General features: G+C 37.4%; 1 protein-coding gene across 12 annotated transcripts in view; it reads left to right on the forward strand.

The window, feature by feature from the left end:
- ABCD1 (peroxisomal ABC transporter 1) overlaps positions 1–21,859 on the forward strand; it is a 76,484-nt gene that overhangs the window by 41,629 nt on the left and 12,996 nt on the right. For 11 of the 12 annotated variants that reach the window (XM_088903531.1, XM_088903535.1, XM_088903539.1 and 8 more), the window contains 7 exons: positions 264–354; positions 820–944; positions 4,474–4,696; positions 8,286–8,466; positions 8,530–8,688; positions 16,510–16,671; positions 16,752–16,985. In XM_088903531.1, coding sequence (XP_088759657.1) covers positions 264–354; positions 820–944; positions 4,474–4,696; positions 8,286–8,466; positions 8,530–8,688; positions 16,510–16,671; positions 16,752–16,985 — 1,175 coding nt within the window. Of the gene's footprint in view, positions 1–263; positions 355–819; positions 945–4,473; positions 4,697–8,285; positions 8,467–8,529; positions 8,689–16,509; positions 16,672–16,731; positions 16,986–21,859 lie in introns of all 12 variants that reach the window. The other variant, XR_016085602.1, reaches the window with a different exon arrangement.

Consider the following 21,859-nt stretch of genomic DNA (forward strand, 5'->3'; position numbering starts at 1 on the left):
CTGCTTTAGGAAAAAAGTAGATTCAAGTTCTTTGAATTTTTAATGTAACTGTCTACATCTTCAGAAGTCATGTCTTTAGAAATTATCTCACTAAAGGAATTTATAATAAGAAATTCCATTTTAGTTGTCATTAGATATATTGGGGATGAACTGATGAAGCCATATGTTTGTCATAGTCATGCTTAGACATCTAGGACTTCATTGTAAATTGCTTATTTTTCTTGTTTTGAATATATTTAGCCAAAGGATTTGTTATTTTACAGGTACTTAACAGCCAGATTGGCCCTTGGGTGGCGAATTCGTTTAACTCAACATTTGCTGAAAAACTACTTGAGGAAGAATGCATTTTACAAGGTATTGATAAAAAAATTTGCATTTTACAAGGTATATCCAGATGATGGAAGAGTCATAATATCTAGCCATTCTCTGATCAGGTTGAAACTTCTTGAAGAATAAACAGTGTGTTGTATTTAGTTACACTTTGCTGCATAAGAATTGGTTATATCTGCACTGTTTTTATTAGTATATTTAATTTAAAAGTTGTGTACTTTTTTCATCCAACCCTTTTTTGGGTTTACAGAAAATGGTAGTTTATTAATAATATCTCTCATTGGTATATTTAATCTGAATGCGTTTTCTCTCCTACCATTTTTTGGATTCAGAGAAAGGGATATTTATGCACCATTTTTTCATGCTTTGTCTATGAACAGTACCGATTCTTTCATTTATAGTCTATGGTTCATAAGCTGTTACTTTTGGTGACATTTGCTTGTCAAATGGATCTTTCTGTAGGACTGATAAAAATGGATCTTTTTATAGGTATTCCACATGTCAGGTCATGATATAGATGCAGATCAAAGAATATCGCATGATGTTGAAAAGCTGACAACTGACCTTTCAGGACTTGTGACAGGAATGGTAAAGCCAACCGTGGATATTCTCTGGTGAGTACTTGTCACATTAAACTTTCAGATGATGCTCTCCTTCATTTTTGGCTGTCATGAATAATGATAATGATTTATGTAATGTTGAAAGGATAAAACCTGTATACAGAAAATTGCTGTTGAATAGCATGAGTTATGAAACTTCTCTAGTTACTAGTCACATGGGACATGCAATCTGGGAGAGAACTGGGACAAAAAAAAAGTATGAAAATTGAAAAACGAGAGAGGGATAGGGCTTCCAATGGAGTTTGAAAGTCTGAGATTTGATCAAAGATCCAATCTAATTATTTTGGATCTTTATGATCCATTAAATAAATTGAACTTGTATTAAGTTTGGATATGTTTAATAATTGGTTTGATCCTATTCGATCTGCTTAGATCCTTACTATATAATACTGATACTTCAAATATTTGTAGTTACTAACCACATGAGACATGCAATCTGAGAGAGAACTGGGATCAACAAAAAAAATACGAAAAGTGAAAAATGAGTGATAGGGATAGGGCTTGCGGTGGAATTAAAAAGTCTTAAGATTTGATCCCAATACCCAAGGTAATTATTTTAGATCTTTATGATCCATTATATAAACTGAACTTGATTTTTGAAGTTTGGATCTGTTTAATAATTGGATTGAATATGGATCTAATCCTATTCAATCTGATTAGATGCTTACTACATCATGCTGATACTTTACATCCTAGCCTAAAAAGTCATATCAATTTTAGGTATTATACATGTGTGCCTAGCCAATTAATTTATTTTTCTATTTTATTTTTCAGTTTTTCTTTATTATAAAGATGGTAGATTTAACTCGAATTAGATCCAAAAGTCAGATAGGATTCAAATTTGACCCGAAACCCTCTAGATCTGATCAGATTTTGTATCCAGTTCAGTAGTGGGTGGGGACATAACTGGTTATCCCTAGATGAGGGCAGAAGAGGGATGAAAGGTGGAAAGAGAGGTGTGGACATAATTGGAAAAAAAGAATATGGTTTATAAGTGGAAGATAAAATGTTTCAGACTCTAATAAAGAGAGAGTGTGAAATAAGTAATATGATGTATACTATAAGTAAGAAAAATATCAGAGAAACTTGAACTTTCAAAACATCCATCTTATTTCAATAAGTTTCACAACATTCCCGTTGTTAATAGAGAAAAGTATCTTTGATTGAGAAAAGCATCAATCTTTTGTGAAATTACATGAGATATCGGGCTATCCAGGTTGGCCCCATCCTTTCTAGGCGGCTTCAATTGATTTGGGATGTTTCAAAACCATTTTCTATCTGCTTCAATGATATGGTCTTGGAAGTGTGGCTTCTCTGTTTGAAGCCTACTGACCAATGTTTTGTAAATCAGAACTGATGTGATGGTTGAACTATAAAACCAGGAGGCACCATGGTCAACAAGTATATGGCTTTTAGATGGGTGTAATGGTTCCAACTGGTTGAACCATGAAAACCTTGGAATGAAAGCGTGCAAAGCTTTCCGTTTAACTTTTCATTTTGTTTCCAAAAGATTGGTGATGAATCTAATACCAAAAGATCTATAGGTAGGGGAAACCCCACTAAAAAACAAATTCCCTGATCTCTTTGCGCTATCTAACCTTAAGGGGTAAGCTATATCCATGTTGGGATCACCGTGTCCAATTGGTTTGAACTAGAATTTGGGCTTTAGAAGGGGACTAAGGGAGAATGAGTGTGAATCCTTAACCCGTTTGCTGGACCTCTTACGGCAGATCCACTTGGACCCTTCGTTGGAAGACTCTAGAATTTGGGTAAGCTCTCCAGAAGACCTCTTTTCTTTCTCTTCTTTCTTCAGAGTACTTGCTTCCCCTAACCCTCTAGGTGGGATTTTCCCTGTGAAAGAAATTTGGTGCAAGCCTATTCCCCCGAAGATCCAAGCTTTCTATTGGGAAGTATTCCTTGCTAAGGTAAACACTTATGATATGCTGTAGAAAAGAAGGCCATATATTTGCCTTTCTTCTCATGTGTGTTCACTGTGTAAGGAAAGTGGTGAGACCCTTTCTGATTTAATGATATCCTATTCTTTTGTGCATCGATTTTGGGAATTCTTGTACTCTCTTTGGCTGCAGGTGGGTTCCCCTCAAGATGTGGCAGGACTCTTCAATCATGATTTCTTGAGACAGAGAAAGAAAAAAGGGATGGTAATGTGGAAAGCAACAAAGGCAGTAATTTGTTGGGTAACATGGGAAGAGAGGAACAGCAGAATTTTTTTGGAAAAAAGTAGAACAATAGAGGAAGTGATTGATAGTATCAAGGTGAAAGTAGCCCATTGGGTAAAACCCTTGGACTGCTTTCAAGTCTTTTCAGTCGCAGATATTCTAAGAACATGGTCTGAAGTAGCATAGTCTTCGAGAGTAAGAGTTAAAGTAAGGCTGGAGTGGAAACCACCTGAAGGCAATAAAGTAAAGCTGAATTTTGATGGGTGCTCATATGGAAATCCAGGCATCACAGGAATAGGAGTATTAAGAAACTCTGACAGGAGGATATTGGGTATGTTCTCAGGACCGGTCGGCAACGGAAACTTGCTGAAGGCTGAACTATTGGCATTACAACAAGCGTTACAGCTAGCCAAACAACTAGGATGCAGACATGTTGAAGTGGAAGGGGACTCAAAAATAGTAATTTCATGGGCAACAAATAGCAGCCACAGCCCATGGACATTTAAACATGTGATTAGGGAAGTGGAGAAAATTGCAAAGGAGGTTGAGTCGAAATTTAAATGGGTCAGAAGAAGTGCAAATGGGCTAGCTGACGGATTAGCAAAACAAGGGGCATTGAGACGGGAATTATTTTGGGCTACACTGTAATGAGGGGTGAATAGAGTGATGAAAGTTGTTCATCAGTCCCATCATCAAGTTGTATAAACTGCTTACAATCTGAATTTTAATAAAATATATATTTACTGATAAAAAAGACAAACCAAAAGAGTTTAAGATTCTGCTCTCTGCATTAGTCATAATGATCAACATTGTTAGTTACTTAAAGTTGTATATGGACATTATGTTGTCTTTTTCACCACAATGCTTTTACTACAACAGTTCATATGTACATTAGTAAGGTCAAAAGCTGTGAAATGTGGCAAAATGTCTTGGCATTTTTGGTTATATGTCAAACGAAAGGAAATTGTCAACCTGCTTTTTTTTTATACCTGACTTATGAGTAGCATTGTTTTTTAGCCATATCCCCCTTCCTTTTCCCCCTCATTATGAATTATGAGTAGCATTGTTTCTCTAATCTCAGATTGCTTATCATATAGTTACCTTCCTTCCTCATGTCATAAATCCTGCTACGTCCTTTACCAAACTTCTGCTTCTTGTGGCTACTCTGGTGGTCAACTGAATTCTGAACTAACTGTTAGTTTAAAGAGAAATCTTTGTTCTTTTTTCCTCTTCCCTTCTGTCCCTTGTCCTGCCCATCTGAGTTCCTTATTCTCTGATCTGGCATTCTAGTGGCTTCCAGTCTCCAACTTTTACTAATCATTATAAGCATCACTGAAACTTTGCAGGTTTACTTGGAGAATGAAACTATTAACCGGACGGAGGGGAGTTGCCATATTGTATGCTTATATGTTACTGGGTCTGGGTTTTCTGCGGAGTATTACACCTGATTTTGGGGATCTAACAAGCCGAGAACAAGAACTTGAAGGAACTTTCAGGTTCATGCATACAAGATTACGAACTCATGCTGAATCGGTTGCTTTCTTTGGAGGTGGTTCCCGAGAAAAAGCTGTAAGTGATTTGTCTTTCACATTCCACCATCCATTTCATAGTTACAGTAATATACTAAGTATTATTACTTAGTTTATATTAGCTTATTTCTTATATTACCAAGTCAGTATGATTCTAATTGAGACTTGACTTGAGCTTCTAGTATCTTTTCATCTTATTCTTATCTATCCTTAATAACTTATACATAAACTGATTTTTCAGGGACACTCTTTTGAAGTTCATTTTCTTAGTGCCATCTAATCTTCTTTGACTTCTGTCCTTTAAGACTTGCAAATTACATCTATAATTTAGTTATGCTCACACATAAATTGAATAGTGGTTTGTTCATTCGTGGCATGTCTCTTCTGGGTTGTTAATTTTATTTTTGGCCCCAAAATTTACTCTCAGTGGAGGGGTGGCACTGTGAATTTTATTAATATTAAAAAAGGAAGAGGTGGGGGAGGGGTGACGTAAATACCTTACCCCTCAAGAGAAGCTATACAAGGAGATCATCTCAAAAAACGAAGATATAGAAGACGATAGGTATCTTCCTAACAAGGGAGAGGCTAAAGATGGCTATGGTTCTTGTGGAAGGAGTCAAACGATAGCAATTGAGGAAGTGGAGCTATGTGGCAGCTTGGGGATGGATAAACAAAAGAAACTGGGAAATTTCACCAAAATGGAAAGACAATCTTTAAGCAGTCCAAAAAACTTGGGTCAGGAGAATAGTAAAAAACTTGAGATACTAGGTAAGGGTATGACAGCCAACAGGATGTTTGTTCAGGTAGTAGCCTCCGACGCCATGTAAAATATTTTGAATGGTTTAAATGAATTAAATACTTCAGGGAAGGGGAAGGGTCCGTTGTTAGTACAGGCTGAACCACAGGATGGGGGAGGTAAACCATCGGGTCTGGCCGGTGCTTCTCTAGAAGCTGAAAATCATGTGGTGGTCGACCCCATGGACAATGGGCTTTTAATATCAAGATCAGCTCCTGGGCCTAGCAAGCCCAAAACCAAGTTAAGTGGGCCAAAACTAAATGACCCAGGTTTTAAGATGGCATGTGCAGACTTAAAGGAGGATGTGACAGCTCTGCAAAGGCTTCCAGCTCCTTACAGTGGATCCCATCCAAGAAACTGACTCAATTCTCACAGGATCACCATAATCCAAGATGTGTGAAGCGCAGTGAGATAGATAACTCAGATATGGAAATGTCAACAGATAATGAAGAGTTTTCTGATTCGGATTCGAACTCTGGAGAAACACTCAGTCTGGGAAGCATTGACCTTCAAAAACCTAAGGATATCATGGAGGGAAGCTTAAACACTGAGTTATTATTTCCAGAGGAGGAAATGGACCCACAAGATTTCAGCAATGACAAACAGACGAGGGATCCGAGTTTCAACGGCATTGAACAGATATCTTCTATTCCAGAAATTATCACACAAAAAACAGATGGTTTTAGAAGCACTTACAGAGGTTTGGCAGATTACATCTCATCCAATAAACGAGCCTACTCCTTTAGCACAACCTATTCAGGATATCAGGCCAGAGAGATGGGAATCAGCTTTGATGCCTCACCTAAGGATTACATAGAGGGAAAGAATAGAGAGGTACCTTCGACTGTTAGGGGTGAAAAAGTTATGGTTGAACCTAGTCCACTTCCACAGGTGAGTGAGAAAAAAGGAATGGGCCTGGTCTTGATTTCAGCAGTTGATACCCAACATCCGGTCTTGTTGCAATCACTGCCATCAATCATTATAGTTGAAATTGTGTTGGCTCTTCTTTGGGTTTTGGTTGATATATGGAAGAATGATGTGTTGATGTGTTCTTATTCCTAGCTTGTAGCCATTGGGCACAGGATTTCTGCTTCCAAGATACCCTCTATATATGCCAACCTGGAGAATTCTTCTTTGGCTTTGGATCTTCTACAACCGTCTTCCTCTAACAGCGTACCTTCTTCCTCTTTTGCATCCAATCCCTGAACAGTTTCCAGTGCCTTATCCTTCTAGGTTGAAATGCATCCAGGAACCTCTGTATTCCACAATTTCATTCTAACTTTCAGAAGCTTGATCTTCTCTACAAATCATTTACCTGGATTCTCTAGCACTAGTGCTTTCCCCCACCATCTCTGCAAATTGTTAATGTAACCTAGTTCTTCGTAGAGCATAAGTTCCAAGCAGAAAGGCCCACCTTGTTCTTATTTGAAGCCTATTGCAAGAAAATCAGGCAAGGTTAAGGTAGCTTGAAGGGACTTCCTAATTTACTTCATATAGATGACATGACCAATTCTTCTAATCAATAAAATACTTCATTATGCATTGACTATCCTTAGAATCAGGTCTGTTAGATGCAATGTATCCCCCCTCTTTGGTTATTTGAATGGGCTTAGACGGGATTGTCTGTAAGCTTTTTTTAACCAATAAAAGTAATCCAATTATTTTAAACTTTTTTAGGTGATTGTGCATTTAGCATGATGTATACAGACTCTTTAATTAAGTTTAAGTGCATACATGATGTATGATAGTCTTGTGGTTGATCAAATCCCAACTATTGTAGGGTTCTGATAGGTGATGCCAAATAATATCAAAAGTTAGGAAAAATGTATTCAAATTAGGGATTAAAAGACTCCTAAACTAGGGTTTTAATTAAATGTAAGTGCTTACATGATGCATAAGTGTGCCAAATAATATCAAAAGTTGTGAAAAATGTACGCAAATTAGGGTTTAAAAGGCTCCAAAACTAGGGTTTTGTTTAAAATATATTAGGATATGTTTATTGATGTATTTAAGTGGGTTAATATGGCTCGATATGAAATTTAACAGGAAATAAATTATGGCTGGAATGTGAAATTTGTAGAATGGGAAAAAGTGCTAAGAAAGGAATATTGGGTTTGTATCCAGTTTACCCCTCCAAAACCCCCCGGTTTCTGCGACCATCATTGGATAATGACCCTACAATGCCACCTTCTTTAGACATTTCTTTTTCTAGATCTTAAGTATTTATCAGAGAGTAGATTTTCCCTAGAAGACATCTCTTGGGTTTTAACTAATGAAAATTCTCAGATAATGTTCAAGGTGGTTTTTGTACCATTTGTGATGTATTATTAAATTCAGCGATGCAGAAGCTTTTACATGGCAGTTGTAGCAAGAGAATTAGAAAGAAAATGGAAAGGCGAAGAGATGAAACTAAACACTAGAATTAATCTACAGTTAATGGGAATCACTAACCAACTATGGATGCATAAACTATTATAAGATTCCATTCATTTGGTTAGCAAGATCTGAGAATAACAACTATAGTTGAATAAGTCTACGGAAGGACACTGTTTAACATAACTATGGAGTTGTCCCTGCACAAAAGAGAAAAACATGTGTAACCCACCGTCCCCAAAACTATAAAATCTGGTAGGTATTTGAACACGATGATCAAACTACCCTTGCTGCCAAAATTCCGAAACTTCCTTTATTGGCTTTTTTATCTTCTCCACCATTACATTTCCACATTTATTTTCCTAAATCTTGTCTCTGTGACTTTTTCCTTTCTTAAATTGTATTTGACTATCTCTAAGTTTTCATCAGTCATTAATCTGTGAATGTCTGTGCTAAACAGATGGTTGATTCAAGATTCCAGGAACTGCTTGATCACTGTAGGATGCTTCTGAAGAAAAAATGGCTGTTTGGTATATTGGATGATTTTATCACAAAGCAACTTCCACACAATGTTACTTGGGGGTTGAGTTTGTTGTATGCTATGGAGCATAAGGGAGATCGAGCATTGACTTCTACCCAAGGTGAGATTGTTGAGCTCTTGTTATAGTCATATTGTCTCCTTCTTACCTTTCTAAGCGTTTCAGGTGAACTGGCACATGCACTGCGATTCCTAGCATCTGTGGTATCACAAAGCTTCCTAGCATTTGGTGACATTCTTGAGTTGAACAGGAAATATCTTTTACTATCTGGTGGTATCAATCGGATTTTTGAGCTGGAAGAGCTTCTTGATTCTGCTAAAAATGGTAACTTCGTTTGTATAATTTTTTTTTGTTTGACAAGTTTTAGTTTTGGCACTGTATCACATAACTTGGATGTTTAGGTTTTAAATCTAACTAATAATGTGATATGTTTTTCTTTGTTCATTTATGAAGTTGTATTACCCTATTTCTTTTTAATTTTAGGAGCTTTACCACATTGTTAGTTGAAATGCTTCATAACAAGAGACTTCGTGAACAAATGATTCAGGTTGCAATTGTCATGGGGATGACCCATAACATTAATACTGTGATATGTGCATGTTGCACATGGTTAGTAAACTGAAACATTAAGATGTGAGGCCATCATTGTCATTGGGATGACCCATAACAAATGCCATTCTGACAATACAACAGATCAGTGAAATATTGACAGTTGAATTGAGCCCTAGGATTTCTCTTGAAAGGATTATAGGGACCTATGAACCGTGTGGATTCATGACAACTAAGACACCAGGGTCTCCTTAGTGGTTGGATTTGATTATTGCTAGTTGTGCAAATTTTCCAAGTCAGTGGTCTGTTATAGTGTATGAGTTGTACTACTTCATATAGATCTTTATCTTATTTATTTTTATATCCACAATTTTCTATATATGGTTTTATAATTTCATTCTTTCTGTAAAATCTCTCCTTATAAAAGTAAAAGAGAAAGAAAATGAGAATAGTTTTATTTTGTGTAAAGGCAGAGGAATTATTGCTCAAACAAATTTGATAGGTGAATGGCCTAATGCTTTTTTCTGGGAAATATTAAAACGGCTGAAGTTATCAACTTATTGACGGAAGCAATATTTCTTGACTTCTTCATTTTATAATGGCAACAGGGTAGTTTAGGCATTTTACTTTATAAAATAAGGACACTCCAGTCCATAAATCTCCATAGACAGGGTTATTATTGTAAATACCTTTTATTAGGTTAATTTAAAAGGCTGGCCAACTGCTTTAGAACAGATTAGACATTCTAATTCTTTCTAATCAGTTCGCTGGGTTTTCTTCTCTTCCAACCTCTTGTTTCTTAGTTTCTTTCTCCCTTTCTCTCTTGATCTTTCCTTACTTTCTCTTCTTTTGTCCTTTCTTCCTCTACTATTCTGATTACAGGATACCATATTCACATGGTATCGGAGCAGGAAAAGTGAGGGATTTCTATTTCCCCCATAGTTGTCAAGGCGGCGCTTAGGCGACAAGGCACCGTTTGAGGCTCGCCTCGCCTAATCGCCAAGCAGTTTTGTACTATGTATTCTAAAATGCTTTTTTATTCTTTATTTTTTGACATTATAATTATAACATATGCACTATTAAACTAAAATATTCATTTTGTGTATTTCTATACTAATTTTTTTATTATTTTCTTATTTGTTAGGATTTAATCAATACAAATATTGCTAAATGCTGTATTGAACCCTCAAAGACTTTAAAACCTGAACCAATAAGTAAGGAAGAACATAAAATTTTGTCTAATCAAGACATTTTCTATACTTTAACATGAACTCTATACTTTTCATATGAAAATTATGAATAATTATTAAGGAAATATGGCTATGGTACCTAGGGAACTACCCTAGGATCTATGTTTTCTATATAAAAAAATCCATCGCCTAGGCGACAAGGCGCCCTCTAATGCCTAGCCTCGCCTTGGTGCCTCAAAAACTATGATTTCTCCTAATCAACTTGACTAGGTTTTCTTCTCCAAGTGCGCTGTAACTTACATTGGGGAAATGGAGGTAGACGTGGAAGTAGTGGACATGACCCATTTGGACCACAAGTTGGTAGAATTGATAATGGAGGTGGGGGTGGCCATGTACGTGGCAAAAGTACATCAACCGAGTTTTGCACTCATTGTGGATTAGAGCGCCACATTGTTGGGTATTGTATAAATCTATATGGAGTTTGGTTCTGCACATATTTTATGAGGCCATATAGTTGACTATTGCCATTTCCAAGGAGGAATATAATGGACAGTTAGTCGCTACATCTTCCTCCATTACTATTCTTGCCTAGACATCAAGTACTGGCTCTACTTGCCTTCTCTCTATCATGTCTCCTTTGGTCATTGACTCAGAAGGTATAAACCACATAATAGGTAGTTCATCTACTTATACCCATTTTAATCCTTTATCTTCTTCTACCTGACACGTTACCCTTAGCCAAGGTTCAAAGTAGTAGTCGTACAAGACTACAATCTGTTTTAAGTTTTAATGGTAAAACAAATAAAGATTGAAGAGAAGAAGAAGAGAGAAGAGAAGAAGAGGAGAGGAGAAGAAGAACTCAAAGAGAGAATTCAGAAAAGAGAGTGACAGTAACTAGCAGTAGCCGCCCCACTCTTATAATTTATATTCATATTCAAATAACTGTAAAGGGCTGAATTACCCTTATTGCTTACATGGCAAAATAATAAAAGGAAAACTAATAACATGTCTGAAATAACTACTAACTAACAAACTGAAACAACTAACATAACTAACTATCTACTACTATCATACGAACACAGTGGGGACCACATCAGTGGGGGTCCCATCAGTGTTCTCTACACTCCCCCTCAAGTTGGGGATAGATATTTGTCATTACCAACTTGCATAGGTTTGCCTCTAACTTCTTCCTTGAAATAGCCTTGGTGAGAAGATCTGCAAGCTGCATGTTGGAGGTGATATATGGAAGACATAGTTCTTGGGGTGCAACCTTTTCTCTGATAAAATGTCGGTCCACTTCAATATGCTTAGTTTTGTCGTATTGTATTGGATCATGGGCTATATTAATAGCCCACATTTCTGACCCTCCCCATTGGGTTAAAATCATCTGATGAAAGATCCGGGTCAATGTTGGAATCTCATTTCGAAAACGCATAAGGTAAACCCAAGAAAAACAGGTATAATCATCAACAAACAACAAGAAATATTTGTACCCCCCATAGCAGTGATATGATAAGGTCCCCAAACATCTGTATGCACAATTTCAAAAGGAATATTACTTCTTTTATTACTCAATGAATAGGTTGGACATTTGGACAAACTCAAACAAACTAGGAAACAAACTCTTCAAAGCCTGAAAAGATAGACAACCCAATCGATTATGCCAAAGCATAACCTGACCAGCAGACTGAGAAACAAAAGACCTCCTAGCTTCACTATCTTCCCAATGAGAGCTCCCTCCAAGCAAATAGATTCCATTCATCTCACAGCCGGTCCCAATCACCTTCCTTGTCTCTAAATCCTGAAAAACACACCAATTAGGGAAAAAAGTCACTGAACAATTTTGGTTTTTAGTAATGCTACTAACTAAAAGCAAATTAGTACTAAGTTTAGGAACATGCAAAACTGAAGACAAGGAAATGGCATTAGACAGCTTTATGTTTCCCTTGCCAGAAATGGGAACAAGGGAACCGTCAGCAATGGACACTGTCTCTGCCAGAAGATAAGTGGTACGTAGTAAATAGTGAGGGCAAGCCAGTCATATGGTCAGATGCACCTGAGTCTATTATCCAACAATGTACAATGTTACCTGGAGCTGAAGCATGATAAGCTGAGGCCCGAGTACTTGAATGAGCAAAGGCTGAGGTGATGGAGCTGAATTACCAACTTCATTTTCCAACTGAGTTAGAGCAGCCAGGACAGCAGCTAGGGTGTCTAGTGGTGTGCTTCCTATGAGGTTGCACAATCAGTACTAACACCCATATTAGCATTACCCTTTTTGTTCTTGAGTTTTGCTAGAACTAGATGAGGATGCAACCTCCAACAGGTGTCTTTAGTATGTTTAGGTTTCTTGCAATGTTCACATTACTAGGTCCCTCTTGTCTTCCTTCTTCATATCCCTCTCTTATCACCCCCAGGCTTAGGTTTAACTGCTGCCAAGGCTGATTCGAAGGGATGATGCTGAAACATAATCTCCTAGTCTCTTCACTGTGCGCTAAGGAATAGGCTTGTGATAGGGTCACACTGTCTCTTGTCAGTAGTTGTTGTCTCACAATATCATATTCAAAATTCAGACCAGTGAGGAACTCAAAAACCCTATTAGTTTCAACCTGTTTTCTATAAGTCTGTACATCGTATTGGCTTTCCCACTCAATTGTTTCTAGATGGTCAATTTCATGCCACAAGGATTTCAAGGTTGAGAAGTAAACCGAGACCTGTTTCTCTCCTTGCTTAAGATTACCAACCTTACATTTCAGCTCATAAGCCCTAGCAACATTAAGGGGTTGGGAGTAGGTCTCTTTCATGACATCCCATATTTCCTTAGATATTTTTGCCCTTAAATAGTTGCACAGCCATGTCATCACCAAATAGTTCTCCTGAATCCATTTGGCATAAGTTGGGTCCTCCTTAGTTGGTTCTTTCACATCCCCCAACCAACAGTTCAGTTTTCCTCTACCCCCAATGGCCATCATGGCTGATTGGGCCCATTCTAAGTAGTTCGATCCACCAAACTTAATAGTTGTAATCTGAAAGGTGTTCTCAGACATGTTACCTGAACCACCAGCTCCCAAAACACCTTTCCCTTGGTTTTTAAACTCCATTCCTGGTTAGGAGTTAATTAAAAAAACACTTTTTTAATCACTGTAATAGGAGAAACTGTACCCAAAACTGATAACAGCCGACCTAGGAGGATGGTTTAGATTCGACAGTTTCCCAGAAACAATGAACAGCTCTACTGGATTTTCCAGAGAGCAAAAAACAAACTCAGATTGAAAGAAGCAAGTCCAACTACTGCCCCGGAATCAATGGCAGACCTGGATTTTAGGTTTTCCTCTTAAAAACCCTAAAAATCAGGTGAAAAAGAAGAGATTTTCCAGTCGCACCTCTCAGAATAAACAAAGATGATTTTTTTAATATCGATCTCAAGAAAAAAAAATCATGAAAAGATGAATTCCAACTTATCCCTTACTGCTGCCGACCTCAAGAAGAGAAGAAAAAAACTTGACTAGAAATTTTTGATTGCCACCTTCAATCTTGATAAAAAAAAATGCTGCCGGCCTCAAGAAGAGATGCAAACTTATCTAGAAAACTCTGATCGCCACCTTCAATCTTGGTAAAAAAACTAATCTTGATCCCTTTATTCTTCTCTGATTCTTTCTAATTACCAAGAAAACTCTCCAATCTTTGGACAGCTGCTAAAGACTTCTGGTATCCTCCAAGAATCAGCCGAAAGGAATGATCTTTCTAAACTTCCAGCCCTAGGTAATTCTCATGTGGTTGGCTGGATTAGACTCACATGTGAAACCCTAGATCGTGCTCTGATACCAAGTAGTTGTACAAGACTACAATCTGTTTTAAGTTTTAATGAGAAAACAAATAAAGATTGAAGAGAAGAAGAGGAGAGGAGAAGAACTCGAATAGAGAATTTAGAAAAGAGAGTGAGAGTAACTAGCAATAGCTGCCCCACTCTTGTAATTTATATTCATATTCAAATAATTGTAAAAGGGCTGAATTACCCTTATTGCTTACATGGCAAAATAATAAAAGGAAAACTAATAACATAAGTCTGAAATAACTACTAACTAACAAACTGAAATAACTGACATAACTAACTATTTACCACTGTCAGAGGGGTCAGTTTAAGGCCCAGCTACCCTCTGAACCAGTGTCTGACCCGATACAACCTGGAGGGGTGTATCGGGAAGCCATCTGCACGATATGTATCGGCCGATACGGGCTGATACGTATCGATACTTTGAACCTTCCCCTTAGCAATGGGGCTATGTCCCAAGTTTTTGGAGTTGAAAGTGTCAGTCCAACTGCAAAACTTCCTTTATCATCTGTGCTTTATGTTCCCAAGTTCCCTTTTAATCTTATGTTTGTGATTCTGGTGGTCTCTATTATATACAAGGTGGCTTAGCAAATATGTCTTAACTTGGCAAACATCATCAAGCTACCTTTCTACATTAGTAACTTGGGATGTTAGTCATGTGTCTCAACCATTTCAGTTAGTGCATTCAGATATTTAGGTTAATTGTCCTATTGTGTCATATTTCCGGTTCAAGTATTTTGCTACTTTTGCTGATGATTTTTCTAGAGTTACTTGGTTATGTTTGTTAAAAAAAAAGACCAGATTTATTTTCTATATTCTAATAATTTTTTATAGAAGTAAAAGACCAGTTTGGCTTCAATATGTGCTATTCAATACCCATGGGGGGGTCCTATGGGTATTCTCCCAACACATAGGACCCCCATTTTTCTTATACTGCTCTAATTCTATATTTTACATCCTCCTGAATCTCTTGTTATTGATTGTCAAACCAAGGTAACAAAAGAGGTCACATTGAGATATCTTTTAGTCTCAATTTCTAAATGCACCTTGATTTCTTCCCCTGAGGTTATTAAATTTGCATTGTATATATTCTGTTTTAGTCCTATTTATTTTAAAGCCTCTTGTTTCCAAGGGATTTGTCAACATATCTAATTTGGATTGAATCCCTCTTTAGTCTCATCAATTAATGCTATGGCAGGTTTTGCAAACAAAGTGAGTACTACCAATAGATATGTAGACTTAATTGAGGACATTCTATAAATCAATAATACTATATGAAGATTTTATTTGTCAACCTAAATTTTCTATCTATCGTCTCGATAAAACGATACACCATTTATGGTTGATCTTACTATTATAAAACCAAGTTAGTTTTTTGAAGATCTTGTTCATATCGATACAAAGATTGGTCAGTTTTCTGGCTTAGACCTTGGCAAGGGGTGGATATGGATGTCTTAGTTGTCCTGGGGTCTTTCTCCTTTGATATTCTATGTTTGTTTACTATTTGTTCTTAGTTTTTTATCTATATGTTTGTGTACTTTAGCCTTTCCTCTGTCATTTATGTTGAGCTTTGGTTGGCCTTCTGGTAGTAAGGTCTGTTGTGTTCATATTTTTCTCGTCTTTGGGAAGACCTGGCAAATTTACTTTATTTATGTTGAAGGAGTAGTATTTTGAGTGTATTTGGATGGCAGGGTATTTAGGTCTTTTCCTCTTAATATAAGGATACTCCTGTCAAAAGTTTTTATAAACAAGGACAGTCTTGTAATTCTCTTTATTATTAAAGCTAATATATTAGTGGGCCGACTGCTAAGAGGATATTAAGACATTATAATCTCTCTCTAATCAGTTCGGCAGTTCTCTCTAATCTCTCCCTTTCTTTCTTTCTCTGTTCTTTACTGTTTGGTGTCTCTGTAATACCATATTTTACAATTTCCATTGTCTTGCTAATGAATTTCTTTGGTTGTCAATAAAGAGACAGGTTATGTGGTTTTACATAACTTGTTCACTTAAATAGGTAAAAACATTCTACATTGATCATAATTTCCAAATATAATCTCCTTCATTATAAAACTAGATAAATAATGTCAATTGTCTTCAATTTGATCTCTGATAACGGTACTTCACAATCCCAAGTCCTTAACCATGGCTCTGTTCACAGAAACCCACAAACATGCAGTTATGGTAGGGATATATTGTTTTGATCTGGAAAAAATACTTGCTAATTAATACACAAGGAACTGTTGATAACTTATACAGAATGCAATGACAACAGATGTACACAATTTCCTCATTCTTGCAGCACCTACAAGAAAAGCTTTGGTTAAATATTAGATATTTTTTTCAAAAAGTTGGGGACTTTAGTGTGTAAATATTATTTTATTGTCTTAATGATACACCCATTTTAATGTATGCCTTGTTCATTTTCTTAAATGAAATTCTGGCACTAGCAGATTTTGTCACTAGTGTTGCCCTTGTTTGATTTTAGCATATTGCATCAAAATATATAATTTCTTGGTTAACTAAATGAACATATAGTGTTTAAGAAGTATGCACTCACATTAATTTGTGATACAGGGGTTTCCCTACCAGAATCTCAGTCAATGTTCAAGAAAGATGATGTTACCACTGAAGATATTATTTCCTTCTCTGAGGTTGATATTATCACCCCAGCCCAGAAACTGTTGGCAAGGCAGTTGACATTTGACATTACACCTGGAAAGAGCTTGCTTGTTACTGGTTAGTTATGTATACTCTCTTTTCACATAGTTTGTGCTTTCCATTTAGCTTTGATCTTAGGTCTGTTTGAAATTTTGAAGGTCCAAATGGGAGTGGAAAGAGTTCCATTTTCAGAGTTCTTCGAGGTGTATGGCCTATTGCAACCGGAAGGCTGGTTAAACCTTGCCAAAATATCAAGGATGTGGGAGGTTCAAGATGTGTATTTTATGTTCCTCAGCGGCCTTATACATGCTTGGGAACCCTACGGGATCAAATCATTTATCCTCTCTCACAAGAGGAAGCTGAATTGAGTGTAGTGAAAATGCTTGGAACAGGTGTGTTAATTATGGAATTTTTCTTTTATGCTCACACCCTATATTTTAGGTTAATTGTAGATAGACTTCTCATGTACAACTTCCTGCTCCAGTTTTCTCTAATTCTCCTTTTCCAGATCCATCAAACATTGGCATTTTAATTAAATGGGTAGATCATCAGTTAAAAATCAGCAGAACTGATACCTATGGAACATTCTTTCAAACTCTGTAACTTTTTGGGAGCTTTCAATGAAAGCTTTACATTCAGCACATGAACATCCTACTTGTGCGTTGATATCAGATATTGGTGTCTTACTAGATGGTAGAAAGGTAAATTTAGTTGATTCACGGGACCTTATTTTTTTCTTTATGGTGTGTAGGAGTGTGAACAGTTATTTATTTATTTACTAGCAGGGACCCGTGTGATGCACGGGCTTTGTTAAAACAATTTCAGGCAATAAAGCTAGGGGTGCAAGTTGGGTGTACCCAATTCAAGCCCAACCCGATTCAATCAAAACTTTTGCAGAGGTTGGGTTTGAGTTTTTGAACTTTAAGATGGGCTTGAGCTAAAAAAAAAATTCAGGCCTAAACTAAACTCGGGTTGGGCTTAAGTTCAGGTCTCAGGTACTGATCCAATGCAATTTAAGTTTCCCAATATTTTATGATATATATCTATATATTATCAACCTATTCTATCTGGAAATTGAGCTACAAAGCTCAATATGCCCAAGCCTAGCCTGAGCAGGGATGGCAACAGAGTGGGTTCAGGGAGGGTTTTGTAAATTTTAGACTCTACCCGCCTAGCGTGTCGGGTTGGATTTTGAGAATCCAAACCCTCCCTGTACATGAAAATGCAAAACCCTCCCCGTATTCAAGGGTAGGGGTGGGTTGGGTTTAACACCCGCATCTAATTTCCTATTGAAGAGAGATTGGGCTGAATGTGTCGTAGTATCTTTATGGGCCTGTTACTTCCTTTTATAAGTTTATTTTAAGTTCTTGCATAGCTGGCCGCCCACTTAAGGGCATACTTGTAATTAACTTAGAAAATGAAGATTAACAAAAGGATTAGTGAGGGGAGAGAGGAGATTATCAAACTCTTCTTCTTCTTCCTCTTCTTTTCTCCATCTTCTTTTGTTCTGTTGTCTTCCACTTTCCTTTTACTTTTTTCTCTATTTTTAATCCAGTTTATTCAGTTTTAGAGGACTGATTTACTTCTAGGTATCAGAGTAGGTTTTTCCCTTATCTTTTTTTTTTTTTGTTTTCTCTTTTCCCATACACCCTTCAATTAGGAAAGTGTATGGATAGATAAGTTCCCTATAGTTCAGAGGATCTTTTGCCTAGTTGGTAGAGGGTTTGGAGAGTTGAAGTCCAACCAAAAACTGCCAAGAAGTGATGTTGTATTTTGAATCCTAGCCGATTAGAGAGCTTTAAAGTTACAGGTCAAGGAGAAGCTTTTGGTGTGTCGCTCAGTTGGGAGGTGTATTTTGAATCCTAGAAGTGTGCGGTCAAGACTTGAAGGAGGTTGGGAAGCTCTGGTAAGAGTGTTGCCTATTCTCTCTCCCTTCCCGACAACCAAGTGCAGTGAAACCCTAGTTGTCAAGTATCCGGGTACTATTTTGATCAATGGAGCAATATGGAAGTGAGTCCAAGCAGATGCATGTATTTGGGCTTGGCTTGGTTGATTCCTTTTTGACTGGAGTGACTACAATTAAGTTGGGCACAATCTATATGGATTTATGTCTATAGTAGAGGTAAATTAAGGTATCTCACAGGTAGTAAGGTGAAACCCACAGAGACAAATCCTGCATTTGAGAAATGGATGCAGGTGAACTACACAGTAATCGGATGGTTGGTCAACTCTATGCAGCCCCATATAAGTCAGCACTATCTTTGGGATAGTGTTACGGAAACCTATTCACAGAAGTTAAATGTGGCAAGAGCCTATAAGCTGAAGAATGATGTGAAAAATCTGAGACAAGGGGAGAAGAGTGTAACAATCTACTACTCTAAGCTGAAACCACTATGGCAAGAAATTGATGTTATGGAGACAATTGTATGGGAGAGTACTAAGAATGCATAGACTTTTAGGAAGTTGGTGGAGCGAAATAGGGTATTTGAGTTTCTTACTTGACTCCACCCTGAGTTCAACATTATTAGGTAGAATATTCTGGCCAAGGATGAGGTCACTCTTGCCCAAGCATATGCTATGGTAAGTAGTGAAGAGAGTAGGTGGCAGGTTTAGTTACAGAGTCCACCTACAAAACACTTTGCACATGCTGGAATAAAGCTGAAGGGTCCAACTGAGAAGAAAGAGGTGATATGTGAATATTTCAAGAAACCGAGGCATACTAAGGACACTTGTTGCAAGCTTCATCCAGATATTATCTCGGACAGGTTTAAGAATAATAGCAATAACATCAATTTCAAGAAGAATGGTCAGACAGGTAAGCCTAAGAATGCTAATGTTGCCACAGTGCCTGAAGGAGGGAATAAGGAGAGTGAAGAAAAGTCAGCCATGGAACAATTGGCAGCAACGAAGGCAGAGCTTGAAAAGTATGGAAGGATATTGAATCTCTTTGAAACCACTGTCTCAACATCCCACTCTTGAGGCAACATATCATCATTCGCATTTGCTCACTTAGGTATCCGTGCTTCTGCAAACCATGCTTCTGTTTCAGGTAATCATAAAATCCGTTGGATTGTTGATTTTGGTGCATCAAACCATATGACCAACTTGTCTAACCATTTTTGTTCATCTCATCTCCTCTCTGGTAAAGAGAAAATATCCCTTGCTGATTGGTCTCTTGCTCCCATCGCTAGTAAGGGGGATATCAAGACCTCTAACACCCTTATTTTATCCCTTGTCCTTTATGTCCCCAAACTTAATACCAGTCTTTTATCTGTTAGCAGTTTAACTAAATCCATTAATTGTAGCATAACCTTTTTTCCTACCTATTGTGTTTTTCAAGACCTGAAATCTCATAGGACGATTGGGAGTTTCCATGAGGCAAATGGAATATACATGTTAGACACACCTGATAGGAGTCTTGGACTACCTCATGGAATAACCTTGAATTTGTTTTGTCAGTCTATTGATAGAGTCATCTTATGTCATTTCCGGTTTGGTCATTTGCCTTTTTTCTGCTTTGAGTCATTTGTTTCTCAATATGTTTAAGGGAGTGCCATTATCGAGTCTTCATTGTGAGTCTTGTGAACTTGCAAAGCATTGTAGACATTTTTATTCAGTAAGCAATAAAAGATTTATTTCTCCTTTTCATATTGTGCACTCTGATGTGTGGAGGTCATATCATTTGCCTACTATGGGGGGTTACAAGTACTTCATCCTTTTTATTGATGATTATTCTCATTACACTTGGATTTATCTCATGAGATCTCGGGATGAAGCATCGATTATTGTGCAAAAATTGCATGAACTTATTCTTACCCAGTTTAACTCCCAAATCAAAATATTATGTTATGATAATGCTAAGGAATATTTTGAGAAGAACTTTTCATCATACTTTGAGACTCTTGGGTTTTTTATTCATCAGAGTTCTTGTTCTTACACTCCATAGTAGAATGGGGTGGCAGAAAGGAAGAACCACCGTGTGGTTGAGGGTGCTAGATGCCTAATTTTTGCATCTCATGTTCCTATTAAATTTTTGGGAGATGTTGTCCTTACTACTACCTTTTTGATTAACTATATGCCTTCCCGGGTTCTGAGTTTCAAAACCCCATTTAGTCTTCTCTTTCCGGATGAGGATCTCTTCTCTTCCTCTCTGAGTTTTTGGGTGCACTTGCTATGTACATGTTCATAACCATCAAAGACACAAATTTGAACCTAAGGCACACAAGTGTATTTCTCTAGGATATGCCTCCACACAGAAGGGATATTGCTGTTTTGATCCGGTTTGTCGCACCCGCTTTGTCTCTTAGGAAGTCACATTTGTTGAGTCTACTCCTTTCTTTAGTATTTCTTCTGAGGGGGAGCAATCTGAGGAACCTGTTTCTATGTCTCCAGTTATTCCTCTTCCAGTTCTATTTGAATCCTTTGTTGAGTTGTCTTCTCCTCCCACAGTGTCTACCTCAAGTGTTCCTGCTCCCCCTCCTCCACCTCATCCTCCTATAATTCCCCCACATCCTATTTTCCAAAGGTGGTACCAAAAGCACAAATTCAGGCATGAGAAAGTTGTTTCCACTCCTGCAGCAGAGCCTCTTGGATCTCCTATCATGAGGTAACAGGTCAGCCTTCCTCTAACCCACCTACTTCCTTCACAGACATTGATCTTCTTATTACCCTTCACAAAGGCAAAGCGGAAGTGTACATCATATTGTATCTCTAAACACTTGTCCTATAGCCTTCTATCCCCTACCTATTACTCTTTTCTTGCTTTTGTCTCTTCTCATGTGATTCCCAGGTATGTACTAGAAGCCCTATCTAAACCTAAATGGAGGGATGTTGTGATGATTGAACCGGATGCTTTGCATAAGAACCATACTTGGGATATTGTGGATTTGCCTGAAGGGATGGAACTAGTAGGTTGTAAATGGGTATTCACCATTAAATATCATTCTGATGGCACTATTGAGAGGTTTAAGGTCCAATTGGTTGCTAAAGGCTACACTCAGATGTATGGTATTGATTACCTTAAGACTTTTGCTCCTGTGGCCAAGATGACTTCAGTTCGGGTTTTGTTGTCTCTAGCTGCTACTTTTGATTGGCCTCTCCACCAGTTCGATGTTAAAAATTCCTTCTTGAATGGGAGACCTACATGAAGAGGTCTATATGTCTTTTGCCTCCGGGGGTGTATGGAAAGGAAATGCAAGGGAAGGTGTTCTTGTCTCCTTTGGTTACACACAAACTCAATCTGACCATACTTTGTTTTTGAAAAGAA

Source organism: Nelumbo nucifera, chromosome 4 (assembly GCF_055504915.1).
Source record: "Nelumbo nucifera cultivar China Antique chromosome 4, China Antique-T2T, whole genome shotgun sequence".
Lineage (NCBI taxonomy): Eukaryota > Viridiplantae > Streptophyta > Magnoliopsida > Proteales > Nelumbonaceae > Nelumbo > Nelumbo nucifera.